Here is a 25,898-nt window from a genome sequence, read left to right on the forward strand (position 1 = left end):
AATCGAGGCGGCTAATTACCAAAGCTTAGACCAAGGTTTTCCTTGAGGAGAGAGGTAATAGGAGGAAAACTCTTCACAACAGGAGCAGCATGTAAAAACAGGACACTCTGGTAGCAGCGATGTGTTCATTCATAGAAAGAGATTGATCTATGCAGCAGTGAGATTTGTTACTGCCAATTTAGGTGAGGGGCTGGGGCCCAGGTCAGATGGCCACCATTCCAGGGCCCAGACAAGTTGGGCTTATCCGAATAACATGATTTCAGTTTTTGTAGGATTGAGTTGCAGCCGGTTATCCAACATCCAGGTGGCTGTGGCCTTCATCCCGGATGAGAACAGGGCTTTAGATTTGGACAAATCAGAGCCAAAAGAGAAAAATAGCTATGTATCATCAGCGTATGAGATAATCTCAAATCCAAAGCCTCTGGCTATCTTAGCAAGAGGAGCCAAGTAAATATTAAAGAGCGTGGGGCTCAAACAGGAGCCCTGAGGGACTCCATAGGTTAATGGCATTGTTCTAGACCAGTAGGGGCCAAGGGGGTTTGGTATCTTTGTGATAGAAAATCCGCTAACTATTTCGGGCCATTCCCTGACTCCCTAGATCATGTAGTCTATTGAGAAGTTAGGAGTGACACACCGAGTCAAATGCCGCGGACAGATCTAATAAAACCAATATTTTTGGAACCTTAGCATCGAGTGAACAATGAATATGGTCAGTGACCACAGGCAAGGCTGTCTCGGTGCTGTGGAGAGGTCTGAAACCAGACTGAGAGTCATCCAATAGTCTGTTAGTCTCCAGGTAGGTGGTTCATTAATAGTTAATATGTTTTTCCATTAGCTCCATTAGCTTGACCAAGGAAGGGAGGAGGGGAATAGGGCGGTAGTTAGCCAAATTACTGGGAACAGAGTTGCTTTCTTTTTAATGGGTCAGATCAAGGCCGCCTTCCAGTCGAAGGGCACTTTCCCAGATGTAATTGATAGATTAATTAGGGAAGAATTTGGGGGTGCTAGTTCGGAAGCAAGAGTCACCTGGACTGTGTGTCGAGAGATGTCTGAAGGAGAGCCAGACTTCAAAGGTTAAAAGTAATTTCTGTGGAGATTGCCACAAAATTACAAAGACTAATGGGAGAAACAGTGCAAGGAGAAGGGACTATAGGGTTCATTGGGACAGTGGGAGGGAGGTTTAAGTAAATCCCCTTAATTTTGCCCTCAAAATGGTCAGCCAAAGAGTCACAGAGCGATTGGGATGGGCATGGATCTGAGATGTAGGCCGCAGGGTTAATGTAGGAATTTAAAATATTGAAAAGAGTTTTTGATGAGTTCCCAACTGCATCAATAGTTTGAGCAATATAAGTTTTGTTTGCTGCCTTGATATTATGATGATAGACTGTTATGGCCAGTTTATAGGTTATCTTGTCCACAGATAGATTAGTCGAGCGCAATCTTCGCTCCAATTTTTTGCAAGAGGCTTTCATAGCCCTTAGAACAGGAGCATACCAAGGCAAGTGAGGTCTATGGGATTTTTTTTTGCTAGGACTGTATGGGGCAATTTTCTCAAAAACTGCGTTCAGTGACATGTTATACTATGAAAATGCTAAATCTACATCTATGGCGTCAGAAAACAAAGGAGGCACCTGTGCCTCGGCCCAAGCCAGGGGGGGTGACTTTTGCCATTGCCTAGATAATTCCTTATGGCATATGGGAGGTTGGCTATTAGTCTGGTGCACAGATAAAGAAAAACCGATCAGAGAGTGATGGGACCAGATTACGGGTTTAGGGGGGTCGATGCTAAACTAGAGGAGTCATTGAATAAGTTGAGTCAAAGGTGTGGACCGCCGAGTGAGTGGGACTTGTTGATGTAGTCCCAAGTCATAGAAAAGTTGATTTGTGTCGAAATGTGTTAAGCCATCACCATAAAAGTTCAAATCACCCAGCAAAAGGAACTGCTGGGAGGAGAGAGCATGTGGGGCTAAGCATTCCAAAAGAGGATGGCAAAACATTTTTGGGGGCCTGGTGGACAAAAACCGAGGCTCCTTCCCATGAAGGATTGAGGGAGAGGTCCAATTTGAAAACACTACATTCTACCCAGTCTTCAGAGATGGAATCAATTTTTGTTGCCTTAATATGTTTGTCAAAAATAAGAGTGATACCCCCTCCAACCTTATTGACCCTGTCTCGAGTCTGAGCATTTTAAAGTTGGCTGGGAGAGCTACAGGGATGGAAGGGGTAGAAGCGGGAGTAGGCCAGGTTTCAGTAAGAAAGCCTATTTCATATGAGGAAGAGGAAAGAAGGTCCCAGAGTTCCACCGCATGTTTTGGCAGGGATCTCATATTGATAAGGAAGCTGTTTAAATATTATGCAGGAGTATAGGAGACATTAGGGCATTTTACATATGCTGATGACTCCCAGATTATCTTCTCTCTTTCCAACTCCGATCCCTGTAGTATATCTCTCCTTCAGCAGGGCCTCAGTGATATTGCGAAATGGATGAATAACAACTACCTCAAGTTGAATGGTGACAAAACCGAGGTCCTGATCCTGGGAAGGAGGAAAGATCTCTGGGGTCCACAACATTGACCAGATGAAATGGGTGCCTTTACGCAACCTGTTAGCCATGTCCGAAATTTGGGCATCATTATTGATGACGCCTTGACAATGCATCATCAAGCAACTAAGGTTTCAGCAGTATGCTTTACCATTCTAAAATGGCTTCGGAAGATCATTTGGATGTTGCCAACCACCACACAAAAAACTGTTGTTCATGCCCTCATCACCTCACGGTTGGACTATGGGAATGTTTTGTACTTGGGTTCAAACAAGGCTGTGATCCGCAGGCTGCAGCTTAATCAGAATTCTGCTGCAAGACTTCTTTGCAGAGCTCCTAGAACCTCTTCCATCTCCGGGTCTCTCCGTGACTTACATTGGCTCAGGGCGGAGAACACTATCAAGTTCAAAGCCCTGAGCTACATGTTTAAGATTAAACACGGTTTGGCCCCTAAATATTTACAATCTCTTGTCTGTCCTTACGTTCCAACTCGTCACCTGAGGTCCGCCACTCTTGGCAGCATCAAGGTACCTAGGTTCAAACTCACCAGGATGGGTGGTAGATCTTTTTCGTATCTCGGCCCGACCCGTTGGAACACTCTTCCCCTGGCTATTCGTCATGAATCTGTTTACACCCATTTTCGCAGAGCTCTTAAAACCTGGCTATTTGACCAGTCATTGATATGCCACTTCTGCTTCGATCTGCACCTAATCCGCTATGGCGCTGGGAAACCCTTTTTGGGTAGCTGTCGCGCCCTATAAATGTAAATAATAAATAAATAAAATTGGGGGAAAATATAGGCAGTGCAGACAGATGAGAGTCTTTTCAGGAATTGTGGTTGGTGAGAGTAGTGAGTCCGGGGAGAGGCAGACTTTGAAATCTGCATTTGATGTACGTAGTGGGACCCATTAAGAGAGGGAAGATGGAGACACAAGCATAGTAATTACGAAACTTCAATTGATCAGAGGAGTAACTAACCGTCTTCAAATAGGGATATCCTGGGGTAAAAGGAGCAGGGGTTCGGGCTCCTGGCGACGGCCTGGCGCAGATGGGCGAGACGGGCTTGCCTTTTGTGCGCCATCTGCGCACCCGCTGCGCGTCGGCATCGGAAAGATATAGCCGGTCATACGTGATAAAAGGAGGAGCAGGGGATGCGAGGCACGAAGAGAGCGAGAACATACTTCCTTCACACAAACAGCAGCTGCCGCGGTGAACCAGGAAGAAAGTGCAATTGAATAGGCTAAAGATTTTGAAAAGGTAGAGTGTTCAATAAAAATTAAAAGCACACAAAGAACACTAAAGCATTTACAACATCAGTAATTAAGAGTAAAGTCACCCAGTATTCAAGTTGTCCCAAGCCTAGGTCAAAGGCCCTTCAGATAGAAAACGTAAAGAAAGAGGAATAGGCTAAGAAGAATTAGACAGGAAGAATCAGGAAATAAGAAATTTAAGAGCACTTTAAGGTTACAATCCAAAAGCAGTGCATGTAAAGAAGAAACAAAAGACAAGGAGATACATACATCATGAAAGAGAACAAGACCATAGCAACTGCTTCCAGTTCCTTCAAGAGGCCAGGTGTGAGATTTGTTGTTTAGTAATAACACAATATTTTTTCCTGACCTGAGACTTACTACCCAGAAAACACAGTAAAATCAAATCCCCCTTGGAAAGTCACTGTATCACATACATATACTCTGCACACTTTTACAAACCACCCTTCAAGCAAATGTCACTCCTGTGCTCATTTAAACAGTACCAGTACCACAACAATATAAAGGAGCACAAAGCTTTTAACCCCTTCGCTGCAGCGCTAAGGGGTGGGGCGGCCGCGCGGCGGTTCCGTGCTTGTGACGGAACCACTCCGTCACGGCTCGCGGGTGAGCTGTGCTTGTGACGGAACGGTTCCGTCACGAACCCGCCCGCCCATTATTTCGTCAGCGCAGGCGCGGAATTCGTGCCGCGCAGGCGCGGCGAGCGGGCCGTGACGGAACTGTTCCGTCACAAGCACAGCTCACCCGAGGCTTGTGACAGAACGGTTCCGTCACAAGCATGCAACGGGTTAATGGCATGTTCACATACACCTATTACATTTGCAGATTGTTACAATATATGTGGCATCAACCATATAGTGATCATATCACCGTCATGCAGGTTAAGAACAATATTGCACAATACAAACACTGTAATTTGGCGCAAAAAATAACTATAAGCAAAATAAAAGAGGGAGAGACAAATAAGACAGCAAATAGCTGTCTATTTCAATAGTACCGATCCATTTATCATTATACATGACGTAACATAAAAATCACCATCTATTGTATCAAGATATTAAACAGATTCAGGGCCAGATGTACGACCTGCAAAATAACACTGTTTGCGATTCCCAATGGGGTCGCAAATTAAGAGGCTCATGAATATTAATGAACCTCTCCCAATTTGCGAGTCCATTGGGAATGGCAGGCCTTCCCAGGGATGGTGGCCTGCTGGGCTCAGCAGACCACCATGTCTGGGACTGGTTCTTAATAAAGCATTTTCTTTAAATGCAGCCCGTTTTCCTTGAAGGAAAACGGGCTGCATTTAAAAAAGAAAAAAAAATATTTCAGTTTCATTTTTGTAAGGGCAGGCAGTGGTCTCTGGGACCTCTGCCTGCTCTTAAAAAATATTTTCCAACATACTCACAAAGGGGAAGGGGTCCTCTGTGGACCCCTTCCCTTTTGTGAATGGTTTACCAGCTACTTGAAGTAGGTGGTAAACTGCGAGTATTTTGCAGCCGCAAATGCGGTCCCAGAAACACTAGTACATTGCATGGTAACTCTCTATTAGGAAGGGACGCCCCTTCCTAATAGCGAGAGACGCAAATGCTATTTTGCGAGTCAGTGCCTAGCAAAATAGCATTTGTACATGCTATTATCTTTTTTTGCTACCGCAAACGGGAAGTTCCCCCATTTGCGACCGCAAAAAATGGTCGTACATCTGGCCCTCAGTGCATCTAATATGACAAAATGTTTTGGTGGACTTCATTGATTATTACCACCTTCTTCAGGACAAAACACATATTCTCCCACACACAGGAAAAGAAAGCATTCCTGGTTCTGCTAGACCTGTCCGCGGCGTTTGACACGGTATCCCATACCATTCTGTTGGACCTCTAGCCGCGGCAGGAATTGTCGGAACCGCACTGAGCTGGATAAAAAGTTTAATTGCAAATAGGAGACAAGTGGTGGTTTTAGGACAGTACAGGTCGGAAGAAAAGTTAGTAGGCTCCGGAATCCCTCAAGGCTCCTGCCTGAGCCCCACACTTTTCAATATATATATGGCCCCACTAATCACCCTCATCTCATCTTTTGGTATAGATACCATTGCATACGCAAATGACACGCAGCTCATTCTGGTGCTGGAGAATGACACCTGTGAAGCCGAAACTAAGCTCCAAAACTGCCTCACCGCCACGTTCAGATGGATGAACCTAAATCATCTCAAGTGCAATACTGGGAAAACTGAAATTCTACCTTTCGGCAAAGGAAATACCTTCAACCCCTCATCGTGGTGGCCTGAGGATGCGATTGCCCCCCCAAGTACTGCCTCCTCAGTCCGTAACCTAGGGATCAAATTTGACCCCTCCCTAAGCTTCAAACAGCAAGCCACAGCCGTAGCAGGGACCTGCTTCGGGATTATTAAAGGGCTCAGGAAATTGTTCGACCTAATTCCCATCTCCGCAAGGAAAACGGTCGCAGTAGCCCTCATCACCTCCCCCATCGACTACTGTAATAGTCTATATGCAGAGAACAACAGAGAAGTCTGCCACAAATTACAAATGGTACAGCATGCCGCAGCCAGACTAGTGTTAGGATGGAAAAAGAGAACCTCAGCTACGGCAGCAATGAACATCCTACACTGGCTGCCAATCTACAAGAGGGTGCTCTTTAAAATCCTACTGATCACTTTCAGGGCTTTCAATGGAAAGGGACCCAACTATATACTGAAAATGTTCAAGCACTACAGCCCCACGCGATGCCTCAGGTCCCAAGGGGCCAATCTTCTCACCATTCCCAAATTCAGACTCAAGACTAAATGAGGAAAATCATTGGCGGTATTAGGCTCCAAGGCCTGGAACCTTCTTCCCTCTCATCTCCGTCAAATCCCTACAGATACAATTTTTAGAAAGGCCCTCAAAACTTGGATTTTCACTCTCTCCGAACAGCAATGTAAAAACCTAATCTAGATACCTCCCCCCTTCCTTTCCAAATCCACTAGGGTTCCTAAATCTCTTCTACAGCGCAAAGATGCTCCATGGAGTGCAACCTGCGCTTTATAAAAACCCCATCACATCACATCACATAGGATAAAATGTATAAAACCAATAGGCATGATTTGAAGTTCCTTAAAATGACCTATACATTAGTATTAGTGTCCTATATGGGCATCGTGTCTTTAAAGTTCAAGGATGTCAGGCACCAGACCATAATCCAAAGAGTCACTCGTTGGATGCCAATACAATTGTTGTGGAGCCACTGTCTGGTTGAAAGACTCAGCTTTTATCCTACCAGACTTCTGTCTCTGAGTTTTACATATAACCCTTGGGACATACTCGAAAGGGAAGAAAATAGGATGTCAAGACAATTCTTGTGGATCCACTCATTGGTTGCTGATAGCCAAGTATATGTCCTATCAGTCTCAGGGTGTATTGTTAGTACAGTGGCTGCATCAAAATGGATTTTAGTGAGGCCACGGATGCTCACAGCCTCAGCAGACATGCATGCTGGTCTAGGTCCATTGTTTCCTGGCCTATAAACATGGGGCTACTCAGAATGGACAAGCACAGTATCCCTACCATGGATACTGTTCCAGGCCTCTAGTAATGGGGGCAATCATGCCATCTCTCTTCACTAAGACAGCATGTTAATGCACTAGAAAACATATGCATACATACATGGAAAATACATGATAAAAGACTAAGGAAGGATGTAGATATTAAAGAGACCACAGGCTGAGGTCTTCATCGTATTGTCAACAGCTTGACAAACATCAGGTAGCAGGGTTATAAAATGGGAAGTCTTTATAGCTGTGGCAAAGAAAAAAAGAGCTGGGGGTGTGGAAACAGATTGTGCCTGAGATATCAAAATGAAAAGAAGGTGAAAACAACCTTCTTCTTCTGAAAAGGAAGTTCTGTTTGTTTCAAAATAGCACATCCTGAACTTGGACACTGAACTAAAGGCTAAGGGGAAGCAGATAGCAGATTCTTTAGCAATGTACAGGCTTGAATCTAACATGAAGAGTGACAGTCAGCTTTTGAAACATTCTTTGATGCCAATCACCAACAAACTTGACACTAAAATATGGTCAATTATGTAAACAACAATCCAATAGCCAGCAGTCCAGAGGTAAAATCATTTTTGTTATTTACTAAGCTATGCAAAGCCAGTTTGCGTGCTTTAGTAAATACAAAGCAACAGAAGGAAGGGCATACTGCTGCCTTGTAGTACCATGCATTGGGAAGGCTTTTCATGGGTGGAACACGGGCGTTCCTAATCCTCCATCTATGGATTTTGGTGCATTTCCAGATTAACAAAGGATTATAAACTAGGGAATACTTCAGAATACTATGCTTCCCCAGTGAGGTGTAACAAAGGGAAATATCCTAAATTCTCCACATTATTTCCGCTTTCCACGTGTGCTGCAGTATGTAGCATTCGTGGAAAGAGGAAAACACCATTCAGGATTGGTTTTTGCATTAAAGTACTCCTTCCTGCACAAAAACAATTTTGCCTGTAAAACAGGCACCCTTACACTATAAGGCAAAGGGTGCCAGCCTTGGTGGTGGGTTGCACTGACTGTGTACAAAAACAAGGAGAGAGCAGAAATGCTCTCTCCCTTTTACATAACGCAGTGAATGAATGAAGTGAGATTTATGCATGCGCAACTTAGCCCGATGGGCGTCAAGGCGCCTAACTCAATATCTAGCTGAATACACCAGGCGACAGGAGCTTACTGATAGGCCTTAATGAAACACCAAGTTTAAAGGGCTTTCCTAAAGAGATCCAATGAGGGCTGTGATTTGATCTCCAGGGGAAGTGTGTTCCATAATTGGGGTGCCAAGATGGAAAAAGCCCTACTACCCCATCTGACCTTCCTAGAACGCGGGACTACCAGTTGGTTCAGCTCTAGAGAGCGTAGACATCTGCTCGGGAAATACCGAGTGAGCAGAGATCCAAGAGCGTCGGCAGGGCAGCAAGTAGTCCTGCTGCGGTGTGTTGCATGAAAGAAAAGCAAATCTGCCCCTCAGTGTTTCAGTGTTGGGCACTCTGCTGGGCCCAGGCCTACCAAGGTAAGGTCACCTCGTTATAGGGAACGCTTGTCCTACATGAGCACATCTGGCCCCATAAGAGTTTAGAATCCTCACTCTTCGATCATGTCTCATGAAACACAGAATTGGATGTCTGACAAGTTCTTGATACTGTATCCTAAGAAGACAACTTATCTGAGTGACAACATATATGACAAAGTGATAGGGAATCGTGACATATACTACATTATTGCCTCAACTGAAACAACTTGACTTTTCAGTAAAAGGGTTTAACGTAGGAGACATTTGTATGCAATCCTTCGTCAGTGCCAGGGTGCGTTAGACCTACATTTCCATAATCAGCAGTGCTTTATTGCTTCTACACCCTCAGGTGAGGATTTACAGCAAATCGACCTAATAATGCCCAATGCCCTCAGAAGGACCATATTCCTGCATATCTAAAGACTCAGACTCTGTGTTCCTCTATTATGATGTTGTTATATAGGGAGAAATGCTTAACTGTGGTGCTTACACATTAATGCTAAGTGTGAATAAAATATTATCTGGCACATGCATCAACAATGCCATTTGCGATTCCTTATTAGCGAAAAATAAGGATTCACTAATAAGGAATAGCAAAAGGCTATGCATGTAGAAATCGCTTAAAAAATAGCAATTTCTAAACATTCCTTAATTGCGATTCGCAAATTGTGAGTCGCAACTAAGGAATACCTCCCCATTCATTCCTTTGGGCCTAGAGGCCCATAGGAATGAATGGGAAGACATTCTCAATTTGCAATTCTCAATTAGAGAATCGCAAACTGATAATGCAATTTGAAGGGTGCCAGTGTGTCAAAAGGACACCCTGTTGCACCCCTGAAATCTGCATATGAGTACATCTTGCACACACACATGCCCCACTTAAGTGCATTTTTCAAAGTTTTTGCAAATTACCATGAAGTTCAACTTCATGGTAATTTGCTCCACCTATTAGCGAAATCTCTAATTTTTTTACTTTAATGCATTGCATTTAAGGAACCTCAATTTGAGATTCCTTAAATGCAATTGCAATATAAGTAATCGCAATTTAGAGATTACTTAAATTGCGATTTTTGCATTTGGGATGATGCATATCAAATGCAAAAATAACGGTTTGTGACCGGTTTTTGCTTTGATGCACGTGGGCCTATATATTTTACTAAAGACATTACACAGCCAGAGCTTCATTGGATGTTATTCCTGTGTTAACCATACTTTATTATCTAAGCCTACCTCCCCGCCCAAGGGTACGCACTGGCTGTTCAAACTCACTGTTCCTGAGACTCAAAGCTTATAAAGAGGTGCTAAATGAGCTTAAAAGGATTTCCCATTCGACTGTGACCTACCTAGGGCCCTGGGAACCAGCCTCTTAAGTCCACTACTGAGACCCAAGTGTTGTTACAGTTGGGATGCAGGTTGGATCGGTTGGGTGACAACGCCTCCCAACTGAGGTCTATAATGTCTTTGGGTCTGCAGAAAGCCTCTTAAGGCATTATTAGGGCCTGGTTTTAACAAAAAAGGCATTACTAGCTTATCTTCTACACCAGCTAACATTAAGACCATCTGTACACACTGACCCTTGAATGTGTAATTTAATTCTAGCTGTAGGTTTCTTTTACTGTCATGCTGAGTTCTCCCTTTTACCACTCTATTTCTAGCACATCACTGTAGCTTGTAGCTGAAGATTAATTTGTACTTTTGAGGGTAAGCTTAACTCAGTTCAGAGATGCAAAGTCTTTACCTTTTCGCTAATTCAACCAGTGTTGTTTTCACCTCTAAGCATATTCCCACTGGACGCAATAATAATCTGCCAAATTTGAACTGAAAACACCCACTTCAAAAATAATTTCTTAGCACATTCATGTTTAGGTCTGGTTTAACAGAGCTGCTGTCTGCAAAGCTTATTGTTACCAGATCTTTAAAATTTACAAAGAACGGGTCTTTTCCCCCAGAGGAGTATATGTCTCGCACCTTATGTCATTGGCTGTTCTATGGATCATTTCACCTATATCAATCATTAAATACTTAGGGGCAGATTTACAAGCCCCTTGCGTCACTTTTGCGTTGCTTTTAACGTGGAAAAGTTATGCAAAAGAGAAGCAAGGGGCTTGTAAATCTGCCCCTTAATCTCATGAATCCATTCAAAACATAACAAGATTGTTTTTATTTTTTTTCGGTGCAGCAAACTTTTTTATGCTTTAATCAAAACTAAATTCGCAAGACAGAAACTTTGGCTTTGCCGTTGCTTATTACTTAGAGCTGGAACAGCCATCCACCTTTTTTTCAAATGTTTTCATAAAAATTTGATCTTTCTTGCGTAAGAAATGGGGTTGTTTTTTAAAGGGGGTGAGGACCCACTTCAAGAAATAAACACAATCCTTATCAGGGTGGACCACAAATTTCAATAACTAAACCTGTGCTTAACACTCTGGTAGCTGGGCACAAAGCAGTCAGTATCAACATAGAGGCAATGTGTAAAGTATTTCTGCAACACTTAAACAGTAATAAAGTGAAAACACAACAAAGGGCAAATCCCAAAACTGTTTAGAAAAATAGAGAATATTTTATGAAATAAAATGACAGCAAAATGATACAAATCCAATCAGTAGAGCCAGAGCTATGAGCTTTTAAATTGTTAGATAAAAATACTACTTGGATCTTTTTTGTAATACGCATGATATGATCAAGGACAAAGGAGAACTGTGAAAATTACAAAGAAACAATGCTGTGCTTAAACTGAGAAATGTTATATGAGTAAAAATGTCAAACATTAGCAAATGCTCTGACAAACTAATCAATTACATAATTGTGGATAAGAAAAGCAGGCTATTCATTTTTTATTCATTTTAAATAATAGAGAAGATTCAAGAGGCTCTGCATCCACCTATAGGCTTTCAATGGAATTGGATATAATTTCCTTTTGATCATCTGAATCTGAGTTTTTGGAAAACAACAGAGAAATTACATTTTAACCTATTAATGCGAACGTTGCTGCGGGTCAGATAAAATCTCGAAGAGTGCTGGATGAGGTCTGTTGGATATAGTTTTGAGACCCCAGGTTTAATCAAATAAGCAAGCTATCAACCTATTTAGAAATGTCCCCATATTTGATATTTAGGAGCCCTTGCGCTGATCTCGACCCCATCCCTTTGGACAGATGGCGATGCACCCACCTGTGAACACCGGCTGGGTCCATTCACTCCAGTGGTTATTGCTCCTGCAGGAATCAGTTCCTCTCGCTCTCACAAACACAGACTGCCTGCTCCTTACATTCTTGAAAATGTTTACTTTGTTCCTCTCTGTAGATGTTACCTACAAAAGGAAACTTTATAAAATATCAGTGCCACACGAAAGAAACAAAAGGATGCAAAGAGAAAAGTTAATGAAAAATAAGTGAAACTGAAAATAAAGATAAGTCAATGATAATGCAAAACAAAGAAAAACAATTGAGACAGTGAAATAAAGGTAAGCAAACAATATCTGAAAGATCAATGGTACAGCAAGACAATGCCAGATGAATAAAGGCAAGTTAATTAGGAAGAGAAAGTCAAGTTACTGACACCACCGACAATAGGATAGTCTAAAACAGAGCCAAAACAACCATAAGTCCTTTACAAATGAAACTTGGCAAATCAAATGAACCAGAATGTACTTTGTAAGAAAGGGCAGTTAAATAAAGCCCAGCCAACAATAAAGTGTCATAAAGGCAAACTAGTGTTGCTAGAAAGGAAAGGTAAGTCAATGCCAAAAGAAAACAAGTATATCTCAGTGGAAGGAAAAGACATGTGGGTGAGATAGTGAACAAAGAACGAAGCAAAACAAGTGTTATCAGTGAAACGTGACAAAATGCCGTAAATAAAGAAAGGCAAGTTAAGGAAAAAACAAATGAAATGCAAATCAATCTTAGAGTAAAACATAAAATAGGGTACATGACCAAATAAAACTAAAGGATAGTAAATGACACTCAGAAATAAAATTAAAAAATAAAATGCTGAATTTGGGAAAGGACAACTAAATGAATTCAATAATTCAATGTCACTGCTAAACAGAAGCAAGAGAATGACACAGCGAAATAAGTGCAAGCTAATGACACAAAAATAGGAAAGGTAAGCCAATGACATAATGAAACAAAAGCCGCTCAATGACTCAAAATAAATGTAAGGAAATGGCATACAAATCAAAAATTGTACGGTCAATTGAACGAAGGGAAGACAGTGATACAGAAAAAGGGTAAGTCAATGGCACAGCATTTAGCAGGGTGAAACACATGCAAGTACATAACACAGCAAAACAAAGTCAAATCATTGACAGCGAAAAAAAGAAAAACAAAGTAAAGTCAGTAAAAAGCGAGAAAAAAACAGGTCAAAGACAATTCAGGAAATGACAGAGAAAAAAGAGGCAAATTAATTTATTTGAGAATGAATTATAGAAAGTCGTGTTAATTGCACACCAAAATAGCAACAAACTACCCATGGTAAAACAAATGATATGCAAGAGCATGCTAATCACACCATATAACAAGGGAACTATACATCAAAAGCATAAAAAACATGCCACCTAAAGATGTGCTACATCTATATGTAGTTCCTAATTGAGTGCAGGATATCGACTACCGCCATATCATTAAGGTAATCATAAAGAGGCTAGTACAAATTTACTATTCATAACTTCAACTTCATGTACCTTGAAGATATATACAATTTCAAGGTGCATGGATACCAAGTTAAGAAGAGTACAACTACAATTACTTAAACATTCTTACCTTGAAGATATTGTGGTAATGACATGCTGCACTCGATATTGTTACAGGATAATATTTTGTCACTCATTATCGTGGCTTAAATCTAATAGATAGCCCTGAAATTATCATATTCTGGGTAACACATACTAATGTCTTTGGCAGGCAAAAGGTCCATTCATGTCTAGGGCTCCCAGTTTTATGGCATTTATGTATTTGTCCATATTATGTTTGGGGCCGTTTTATTGTTATTTACCGATAATTATTACATGTTTTGATAATAAATGGGGTCATTAAATGGTATATTTCCACATGTATTTATTTGTGGGGAAGAACCGAAGGGAAAAAGAAAAGAGGGATATGAGTGGACAGGCCAATATGGGGAACATGAAAATAACATAATGAACACAAGGTAAACATTGCTATGCGGCAATCGTGTTAGGTAACAATGAGAATACAACAAGGTCACTAATAGAACAAGCGCCTTTACTCATGATAAAACCTATAGTAAAGTCAAGGGCACAGAATTGATACTGCAAATCAATGCAAACCAATGAGGCAGCCAATGTATTGCAAATTCTCATAGCAAATCATAATGAATCACTGAGCGAAGGAAACAAATATAAGCCCAACATCATAATGACATTATCTAATGCAATGTAACAACATCAGTTATTAGCATGGAGTCATAGTAATAGTAAGTTTCCAATTGTCCCAAAGAACAGTGTCGAGAAGCCAATGGATCGTCAATAATCACCATAGTCTGTATTCATGGGTGCCAGTTTCTCAAAACCCCCATCATTAATAACTACGCAGCACGCTAAATTGTCATACCGAATGGCTGCCAATCATGAAAGATAGAACTTAGCAACTGTCAGAAATTAAAGGAACATGCAGTGTCTATTCACTAGATTGATTGGAAATCTAAATTAGGGTTATGCAGGGCACCGTCTATGGCAGACCGACTCCTGGTGCAGGGGGCATCAGAACAGAGGTGGGTGTGATGCAGCTTCTAGGTGCAGGATGGGACCTTCAGGTCAACCTAGGCACAGAAGGTTTAGAACACTAAAGGTTTGTATCAGTACCAGGGAACGCTTCAGGCTGAATGGCTTTTTCTGCCTTCAATACAGTTCCTTCACGAGCTATCTCACAATCACCCGTTTTGTTTTTTACCTTAAAGCTTCTATCGAGGTTTTACTACAGTGGGCGCTGGTTATTTTTTTCTCACCCAATTGCCTTGTGGCTCCTGTCCTCCACTAGTCTCTTGTGCTTTGCTTTCACTCTGCTTTTAAAGTACCTCTTACTTGGCTTCATCCTTACCTTTGCTCTGATGGGCATAGGTTTACCATGCACTGCCATGTGTGAGCTGGTGCAGAAGGCAGTTTGCCGCATTGCAAACATGACCAAACTGAGGTTCTGGTGTCAAGGGTAACCCTTAAAAGCTAGATTTAGGGGAATTAGGGGTGTGGGTGCAATTGGACAATGGGCTACTAGCCCCTGCAGCTAATTCGCCCTTGAAGTGATCACATCTGGGGGGTGTCACCTTTTTCTACCCAGAACCCTCTAATCTACCACTTTTAAAATGGCAGAAGCCTTCCTCAGCTGCGCAGACCAGCTAGTCCACCCTAGAGGTGTGACACCTTCTGAATACCTAACTTCCCCACCTACTCAGATGCAAATGTGCCTGGGGAAGGGGGAAGGCTGTTTCTTCCTTTGGGATGCAGCCTGCTTGCATATCAAAGGCGGAGAATGCTTTGAAGCTCACTGTCTTGATGTGCCACTTTACTAGCCATCCTGTCAGGAAGGTGAGGCCTCCTTCCTGCCCAAGCCATTGCTTCTGACTTCTGGGAGAGCTCAGATCTCCTGACAGGGAGCCAGATTCCTGTCTTGGTGGCAGCAGCTGCAGGCTGCTAGCCAGTGCCCAGGAAAGGCTAGGCAACCAGGTGGACAACTTCTAAGGAAGCCTCCTGGGTGCATGCCACATCGCCTTCGACACGAGATTCCTGTCAGGGATAAGGAGGCATGTTGCTTGATACCAAACATGACATATTTTGGCGGTACCATAAAGGAGCTGGCCACCTCAGGTTTTCCTGGGTGCCAGTCCATGTTATCCAAGGGACCATTGACCACTTATAGTTCTAGCACATGAGCTGAAATTCCTTGATCATTGCCAGTAAAGACTTCATGAACATGTTGAAAAGCATGGGTTAGATGACAGAAACCTAATTTAAGATATTATTGCATGTATTACTTAAATAAATTAAAATAAGGTACAAAGGATGCAAGGGATATTTGGGTATTGGGTGGGGAAGTGTAATATTACTTCGGTTTTAACTATTATGGTGTATTTGCTTGCATATTGTTGGAAATTGCCATCTTTTGCATAGTGTACCCAAGATTTGCTGTGCTTGCTGGATTTAAAACTGTGTGCACTTTACCCCTGCCAACTTGAGGTAAAAGTGCCTGTGCTCCTCCTTTCAACATGATGAAATGGGTATATCCCTTGTTGGCATATTTAACTTACCTTACAAGTCCTAGTATAGGTACCAAATGTAACCATTGCCTGTAAGTTAAATGTCATTACTGGATTGCAGAACGTATTGTGCCACCCACTACAGTGCCAGAGTAAAACAGGGCTTTAGGCCTACCATTGTAGCTGGACTAAATCAGCTTTTAAATTGCAAATCAACCAGTCAACCCAACTTCATTTGACATTTCTAAACCTTCTTGTTAAATATTAAATCACTCCTAAGTTGGTCTTACAACACATAAGGGAAGTTGCATAGTATTCTAAAGTAGGACATATAGAAATGTAATGTTCCAAATATGCTTACAGTGACTATGCTCCAAAAAGCTATTTTCACTGTAGCAGGGCTGGCCATTTATATTTATATTTAGTAATGTTATATTTGGCTAGAAAACAGCTAGAAGGTTAATTGAATAACTCTTTGTAATAGTTATTTAAAATCCAATTTAAAGGTGCAGTTTTTTAATAGTTATTAAGGAAAGTGCATTCTTAGAAAGTTATCTTTTCTCTGTCTGAAGCCCCTGGGGGGCTAATTCGTTCTAGGTTCCAGCTGTAGCCCCCGGGTGATCAAACCGCAAAGAGGTGTGAAAACTGATTCAGAGCATGAGCTAAAGGGCTAGATATGGTGACATATTTATGTTCCTCTGGCAGGGTGATCATTTCGGAAGTACCCAAGAACTTAATTATCTTTAAAGGGGGCTCCCATGTCACAGGCAGATGTTATATGATACCGAACAGGCCATTCTTTGTTCCCTCAGCCAGCCAATATAAGCTCCAATGACAGTGAGTGAGATTGCTACCTCAGAACTGGGTGCTTATTTCCTTTGCCTGGGGAGGACACACAGGCCATGCACAAGTGAAGAAACCTTTCCACATCTTGTATTTAGGAAAAGAGGGGTACTGTGGAGTGGTTTGCTTTAGACCTATAGGAAATGCTGCAAAAGTGGGTAAAGTTACGCCAGTGAATTTTCCCCTAACTGGTTAGGCAGGAGCCAAGGGTAAGCCACATCCAGAAACTGGTGACAGGCAGCAATATGTGCCCTCCTCAGAACACTTTCAGGACATGAGGAAGATCAGAAGACAACTGAACCTGCTGTCTGAGACCTGCAAAGTGCCTTGAAGCATTGAACCTGCTCTCACTCTCCTACCCAGGACAAAGAAGTGGAACCAAGGATACTAGGGATGAACTGCTGTTAATGCTACAGGGACACAACAAGATGCCTTTCCTACAGCTGCCCAGTTGACCAGGTCATACTGACCTACCCTGGAATTTGCTAGTGGCCTCTGCTGGAGTGAGTCTTGAACCTGTCGTTCCTGAGGTCATGGAATCCGCGGCTGTATCAAAGTGTACTACTCCTAACATCCTGATAAAACAGGAGACTTAGAAACATTTGACTTCATAGGCCTATGGAGGACCGGGACAAACCTGCCAAGCAGTCCGACGAAGGTGCATTGCAGTTAGGCTGAAGATTCTGGTTTTACCTGCTCTGAGCTTTTCTTACAGCAGCAAATAGGATACAGCTGGACTGCTCGAAAAAGGTATCTGGCTTCGTGGAGTCCTCTTCAGCTACAGCCTGAAGCCTTGCTCTGCTGAAAGAATTTGAGCTTCAAAAACTGAAAAGGTGCAATTGAAGAAACCTTGACCGGGCAAAGGAGGCAAAAGAATCTGGCTGGCGAGGAACTTTCCTTGGGAGTAAAATTACAATTTCCCCTGCTCAGAGCTTTCCCCCCAAAAGTCAATGGCTTCACAAGGTCCTCATCTGGCAGCTATCCCACCTTGTGCAGCCATTCTCGGCCACAGCCTGATGCCTTGCCTCGTTGAAGGGTCTTCGGGGGTCATTTATGTGTAGGTGGATAGTCTGCTGTTTTGCTGTTCTGCCATGGAGACAGAGTAAATTACTCCCTCCCCATGACGGAGGGACCGCCTGCCTAATTTATAAATGATCGCCAAGCTGGCAGTCTTTTATAAAAGCATGGGCAGGCACCGCTGTCATGGAGGTTCCTGTCAATGCATCGTCCTCTGTGCTACAGGACTGCATCAGCAGGACACAGCCCTGTAGCACGTGGTATATATTTTTCTTTACTGAAAGAAAATCCCAAAACAAGATTTTCTTTTTGCAAAGAAAAAATACAATGCTCCCCTCACCATGTGAGTCTTCTGCCATGGTGAGGGGGAACATTATAATGTTTTACTGTACCTTACCACCATTGTTTTCTTGGTAGTGAGAAAGAGTAAAAAATGACTAAATGTCCACCCTTCTAAATTGGGTGGACGACATGTGACCATTTCTCCTACGGCCCTTACTCCCCAAGGCTGTCAGAGACGTTTGGCCACAGCATAAACAATAAACAGAGTAGAATCCACTGTGGTCACATTTAAATCAGGCGGACGACCTTCATGTTGGCAATATGCATACTCCATCGCAGTTGTGACAGAGTATACATACCCCCAACATGTAAATCACCCCCTAAGACTAAAGGAAATAATTCTGACTGGGTTGAACCTGGTTTTTGTAGCTGATCCATGCTCCATTGGAGTCGTCCTCAAATTGAGTCTAAGCCTTGGTCTACCATGACCAGTTGACCACAATCAGCGCTTAAAGATTTTTGGTACAATTTTTACTTTAAACTCGAAAAATTCATAAGTGCAGTTGCCGTTACACTGTCATCTTGGTGTCATTTTATTTATTAAAATGTATTTGTTTTTTAAAATTTGTTTTCGAATGTTGCTTGTATTGCAATTTGACTTAATACTGTTTTGACACTGCATAACTACTTTACACATTTCCTCTAAGTTGAGTCTATCTGCCGTAGCTACTGGAGTGTTGCGCTAAGGTTTGTTTAGTGATTTTAGCGGTTCACCTTCACAAGGAATGTGATTTTTACTTGCTGCGGTTAGTTACCCCTTCAACTAATACTCCCGGGGGCATATCATCAAGGCCCCACGGTAAAATTATCACCACTTTAGCCTCCGTTTTCGGGCGAAAAGCGGCGATAATTTTATCACACTATCAGCAAGGACACGCTAGTGCGTGTTTCTATGCCTCTGTGCCCGTTTCCTTGACGCCCAGCTTTACAACGTTAATGATATGCAAAGTGGGCATAACTGACAGAAGTAACGTGGAAAATGTCGCTAACAGACATTTCTCCAATTACCAATCTGCTTGCTAACCTGTGTAGCGATGATAAAAGTAGCGCTTACCGCACTTATCGCAGGTTTCATTACGCCTGCTGTGAATCTTACTAACTTTGCCACTGGATTCAAGCAATCTGGGCTGAAGACAGCTGAAATGCCAGAAACCGGTCCTCGGAAGCTTGTTTCAGGTCCAGGGAAGGGATGGCTTGGTAGTTCGGGCTGGACTGTTCCCATAAGGCACAGGGGCAGACTGATTTGCATATGACCATGTCTGAACTGGGGTGGCAGAGTGGGCTAAAGAACGGTGATGGATTAAACCCAGATCTGTTGACTGGGTGTGAGTGTTTGATTGGTTCAGATGCTCCGTCCATCACCACACCCTTTTGTACCGCTGAATCTTACTAAGCCATTATAGCCTATGGGTGGTGGATTTTAAGGATGAGACCACCCTGCCCTATCTACAAGGATTTGCCTATCGCTGTGCGATTATCGCTGGATTTCCAGCGATATTCGCACATTTTGCCGCTATCGCTAGATTTTATATTGCATTGGAGATAAGCGTTGATGATAACGAGCTATCTCTGCGATATAATCCAGTGATGATTATACTCACGCTAAGTGCGCTGAGTGATAATTATAGCGGGCCTTGTTGATATGCCCCCAGTTTCTTACAGACAGCAATTGCATGTTGTCATCCAGGTTTCTGCTTTTGAAATTGTGAATCAAAAGCTCACCTGTATACAGCGACAATTGACTTTCTGATTTATGATTTCTACTGGCAAAGAAAATGTTATTGATTCCATCTTCACGAGTGACAGAAAGTCACACCCTTCATAGTTTGGCCCAGTGTCCTTGCACATCAGGATTTGGACCCACTTGATGCATTCCCCTGTGAAGAAAAATGATCTACCAGCAATCCTCAAGCTGAAGCTAATGTTCACCTCTTATTATCAGCAGGTGCTGAATTTGCCACTGAATGCTTTTAATGGTCATGGAAATAGAATGTGTAATGCTCAACTAATGGACGTGACCCCCAAAATGGTACTCCATTCACCAAATTACAGGAGGTTTTGTCAAGATCAAGGAGTGGTACCACAAGACTACAATAGAAGAGAAACAGTGACGAGAGCCCTAATTCTCTCTCACCTTGACTACGCTAATGCCTTGTTCATTGGCATCCCGGCATACCTGACTAACCCCCTTCAGATAATACAAAATGCGGCGGCCAGACTCCTTTTAAACATCTCAAGAGAGACTTGTGTTCGCCACCATCTGCGCAGTATGCAATGGCCATCAAATACACATCAAGCACTAAACGGTCATCGATCCCCTACCAGCGACGTTCGTCATTTGGCAAAAAGCCCGGTAAGAATTCAACAGGGCGTTTTAGAGAAAATCTGTCGTTTAAAGATATAATTACAGATTTATCTTATTGATTTTTCCTTTATTTAACTCTTCCATTTATTAGATAACGCTGGTATTCTAGATTTCTAGAATTATTTAGCAAATAATTACAGTGTGGAGGCGACGCTATTTAAAGCTCTATTACGGGTAAGAAATGCATTTAAGATGATTCATCTCTTTTAAAAGTCTTTGAATTTATCAGACACAGCCACAATTACAGCGTGTCTTGAATAGTGTATTTTATATTACCATTTAGGCAGGTTTTATCTAAGCGAGACAGACTGAAATATCCAACCATTCGTAGCAGAACATAAGAACTGAAGATTCCTCAGAATAGGTTAGTTGCCCCTTTTTTAATTAAAGTAACCGCTTTAGAAAGGAATTCATCCATGATAGTCATGCACACCTGCGATATTAATTGTTCTCTATTTTTGTTAACAACGTTACAGAATCATTTCTGAAAACAGAATCATGAGTTCCGGTTCAGAATATTAGATGGACCCTCTCTAGCGTCAAATTCATTACTTATATGTGAAAATCATTCTTACCTGGGGTAAGTGCAAACCAGATGCGTGATCTTAATCTATGGAAACGTAATAAAATCTGCTAGTGATCAACTTAACGTAAGAATGAGTAGGCTCTCTATATGGATATTCACAAACAGGACAAATATCTACATTACAGATATTACAGTTAGAACAGAGACATCAGTGTGGTCTAATTGATTAAGACTCTAATAATAATAGTGGAGAGTAGAATGGTGTCTTAGTATAGAATACGGAACTATCAGACTTATTCTCTCCTTTTTTCCATCTACATTCGATCCTACATCTGTCTTTCTCTGAATTAAATTCATAGCTCTACTCTTACTATTTATGATTGATGTCAGCATTGAGTATTCCTTATGATTCAGTGTGATATAATGTTTACTGAACATTAGAGAATGAAACACTATGAGACTATGGATTAATATGTCATCAGGCCATCAGACTCGTTCTCGTTTTTCCATCTAAAATTCAATTTTACATCTGTCCTTTTTTGCATTAAATTCATAGCTTTATCCTTATCATTCATGACTGATGCTTTCGTAGAGAATTCCCTTTTTTGACACGTAGGCTGATGCATTTAGTTAGAGACTATCATGTTTTAGAAATGATTCATTGTAATACAATGTTTATTAAATATTGGGGAATGAATTAATGAGATTATGGACCAACAAGTCATCAGGCCACCAAGAGACTGTGGTATTAAATAAAATAGTAGCAGGCTACAAGAGAGGTTATGACATGTGATTTATGCTTCGCAATTTTTCAAATTATCGGTTGTGTTTTGATTAATTTAGGACCTGAGTTTTCTGAACAGTGTTTCCGTGTTTTATTAGTTAGCTTTTATAAGTATGCATATCTATGTTTAAATAATATTGTAATAACTGAGAATGGAAAAATTAAACTATACATCATTTTATTTTCAGAAAGTTGTAAATTGTCTTGAGAAAGGCGCTGGCCGCCGAAACGCGTCGACACACAACTTACTCTTCTATGTCCAAGAATTTTTATGTTATGATTGATGTATATTCAACTTTTATGAAATGTATATTTTTAGCTAATGTTTATGTGATTGTAATAAACTTATGTATCTAATTGGAAACTGTTCACTCTCAGTGTTGGTCCTTTTCCTATTGTGTTTTTAATTTAGAATTACTGCCTAGGTAGTTTTCTCCACTGACAGTATGCACTGGCTTCCAGTTACATACCGTATTTTGTTTAAGACCCTCACTTTTGCCCACAGAGCCATTTACGATCAGGGCCCACTCTACCTGAGGAAACGCTTTTCTCTGTATCTCCTCACCCGTCCCCTCCGATCTGCCACTCAATATTGGCTGATTGTTCCACGTTTTAAACGAATCCGCCTTGGTGGACACTCTATTGCCGTGAAAGCAGCGGTTGCCTGGAACACTTTACCTCTGGTCCTTCGCGCTAATCAGAACTTATCTGTTTAAATAAGCACTCAAGACCCATATCTTTAAAATGATGATTTAAATCTCTCTCTATTATCTGTAGTCTCGGCCTCTCCACATTTCTTTATTCGCACCAGGATACTCCGAAGTAATTGAGCTTGCTACAAAACCACCCATAACATAACATTAGTACTCATATATAGCGCTCATGGCTTCCTACTTTTATTTTCCATTCACTCCAGAACCATGTCTGACCCATATGTGATTTGCCATTTTATGACAATTTGCACCCTTGGTATTTTGTATGTTTATCTGTGGAATTTATTGTTATATAGGATCTAATCATGTAGGCATTTATACATTCTGAATGCTCTAAGTAAAAGGTCTATGACCTCTTTTAGTATTTGGGAGCTCAGCCACCAAATTGCTGTTGCATTGGAGTTAAATGTAAGCTTCGCACCATTGCTGAAACTATTTCTGCTGGAAATGGTTCACCCTGGAGAATGTGCCAATGTGGGTGAGGGAATGTGAGTGATTTCTTGTCAGGGATGGAAAGCCTGAATCTTCCTTGGATAAATGGTTCATGACAGTGAACCATAGTGAAGTGGTTTTAGAACAACCATCAAAGCACTGGGCGATTCAGACCTGGACAGTGGTAAAACTGCTAGTCATCATCACATGCCTCCCCTAAGTCTTCAGAAGAACTACAGGCCTCAGCTGGACTCATTATGAGAATGAAGAAGTATGACTACATAGTCCGAACTAGAAAGATAGACTGAACATAATTAGCTCCACACTCTATCTTTCATTTCCTTGCTATATCACTTGCAGGGCAGTCTCCTAAAGCACACCATCCTACCAGACAAGCAAAATCAGTGGTGCCCAACACCACGCATGCAGCCTGGATATCATCAGCCTCAATATCACTAGCATCAGTAGGAGCTGTCTCAATTTGGGCATCATCTTATCTAAAACAAGTAGGTAAACTTCACTTTATAATTAAGTTGAAATATCTTTCAATCAATCAGGGGGTTTAAAAGCACGCTACTCGCCCGTGAGGGTCTCAAGGCACTGGGGGATGGGGTGCAGGTCTGGTTCAGCCAAAGAGACAGGTCTTGAGGCGCTTCCTGAAGGTGAGCAGAGTAGGGGAGCGTTAGAACTGGGGGTCTCTAGTTGGCAGAGGTAGGTACCACTGTCCAAGTAGGGATCCTTGCTTCTAGTCAGGGCAAGGAGATAACCCTCTGAGATAACCCCTGCTCACCCTCTAGGTAGCTTGGCACGAGCAGTCTAGGCTAACCAGAGGCAATGCGTAAAGTATTTGTATCAACACTCACAGTAACACAGTGAAAACACCACAAACGGATTCCACAACAGTTTAGGAAAATAAAGATATTTATTCTAAACTACACAAGACCAAAACGACGAAAATCCAACATACACAGTTCAAGAATATGGTTTCAAAAGAGTTCTTAAGGTTATAGTCAAAGTTCTTTAAGTTGCGATAGAATAATCCACAGATGCGTGAAATGTGGAAAACAAGCGATGCGTTGCTCCTGAGACCCTGGGGAGGCGATGCGACAGCCCCGCTGCAGCAGCGGGCGTGTTGCGACGAATCCGGTCTATATGGGGAGGAAGGCCACTTGTATGGATTCCGGTGCGTAGGTTCCGTAGGAAGTTTGTTCTCGCAAAGGCACGATGCGACGATCTCGTAGGGGCTGCGACGATCTCCGGGGCGACGATGCGGAGTCCAGCGGGGATCCTCTCTCTCACAGCTCCTCGATGCGATGGTTCTGCGACGATGCTCGCAGCGACGTGATGCGGCCCGCTTAGCAAGGGGTGCAGCGATCTCACCCAGCGACGACAGGCTCTGCGACGACACTCGCAGCGATGTTCGGCTTCCCGCACCGATCCGGTGCGTCCCGCAAGCGAAGGATGCGATGGCTCTTGCAGCGGCATCAGGCGCGGCGACGATCTCAACCTTCGTAGCCACGGGAAACTTCTCGCACTGTCGGGGATGCGCTCCGCACGCGAGCGATGCAACACTTTTCAATTGCAAAAGTCTCTCAAGCTTAGTTTCAAGCTTCCTAGCACAGGTACTACTTTCAGAGGCCCCACAACTGGATCAAGCCCTCTAGGAAGGACAGAACTCTCCCAGCAGAGTTCAGGGAAGCTGGGGGTGAAGTCCTTTTGTTCCTGGTACTTCAGAACAGGGAGCCAGCTCTCCTCAGGCCCTTGGAGATTCCTTCAAGACAGGGGACACAGCACACAGCAAAGTCCTTCCCCTCTCCTTGGCAGCAAAGCAACAGGTCAGTCCAGCAGAGCAACAGCAGGACAGTCTTCCTTCTTCAGATTCAGCTTTCTGCTTGGCAGAGGTTCCTTCTTGATTACAGTATGATCTAATTTTCTGTTGTCAGGGGTCCTGTACTTATACCCCTAAAGTCTTTGTTCTCTTAGTGCATGTGGGCCCTGAGCCCGGTCTGAACCAGTTCTGGGTGGATCCTGAGTACATTGTTTTGCTGGCTTCTTCTTTCCTTTCAGAGTGAGGGGCAAGGTCGTAAGCCGCCCAGCAGGAGGTGGAGCCAGCATTGTGGCAAGCAGGCACAGCCCTATTCAGGCCCAGGTGCTACTTCCTCCCACCACTCAGGTTGCAAATGCAGTCATTCAGCCTAGGACTGACTCAGCCAGCCTCCTGGGGAATCCCCAGCCCCTGTCACTCAGAAACCAGACAGTCAATACACAAACAGGCCAAGGCACACAGAAGGGTCAGACAAGTGAACAGCAACTTTCTAAAAATGCTGTTCTCAAACACAGGATTTAAAAACAACCTTTCCTAAAAGATGTGTTATTAAATTCTGAGTTCAGGGATACTAGATACTTATGTCCTATCTTGTTTCTATGGGAAGAAATGCTGGAAGCCACTTTAGCCAGCATCCCCCATGTTAACCAATGGAGCAAGATAGCCTTACAATAGTGAAAAATGAAAATAGCTGTAATTCACTACCAGAGCATGTCACCTGCACTAGAACATGCTCTACCTTTCACATACACTGCACCCTGCCCAGGGGGGTACCTTGGGCCTTCCATAGGGGTGACTGATGTGCACGAAAAGGGAAGGGTTAGGCCTGGTCAGTGGGTACACTGACCAGAAGGACATGGCAGTTTCTAAACTGCCCATAGGCACTGCAGTGGCAGGCCTGAGACACCATTTTAGAGCTACTCCTGTGGGTGGCACAATCAGTGCTGCAGGCCCACTAGTAGCATTTGTCATCACC

The 25,898-nt window shown here is 42.6% G+C and overlaps 1 protein-coding gene across 2 annotated transcripts in view; it reads right to left on the reverse strand.

The window, feature by feature from the left end:
• The window catches only part of IL5RA (interleukin 5 receptor subunit alpha), a 128,088-nt gene that overhangs the window by 22,214 nt on the left and 79,976 nt on the right, over positions 1-25,898 (reverse strand). For both annotated transcript variants that reach the window (XM_086936858.1, XM_086936859.1), the window contains exon 7: positions 12,038-12,176. In XM_086936858.1, the coding sequence (XP_086792984.1) occupies positions 12,038-12,176 (139 nt within the window). The remainder of the gene's footprint in view (positions 1-12,037; positions 12,177-25,898) is intronic.

The sequence above is a fragment of the Lissotriton vulgaris genome, chromosome 9 (assembly GCF_964263255.1).
Source record: "Lissotriton vulgaris chromosome 9, aLisVul1.2, whole genome shotgun sequence".
NCBI lineage: Eukaryota > Metazoa > Chordata > Amphibia > Caudata > Salamandridae > Lissotriton > Lissotriton vulgaris.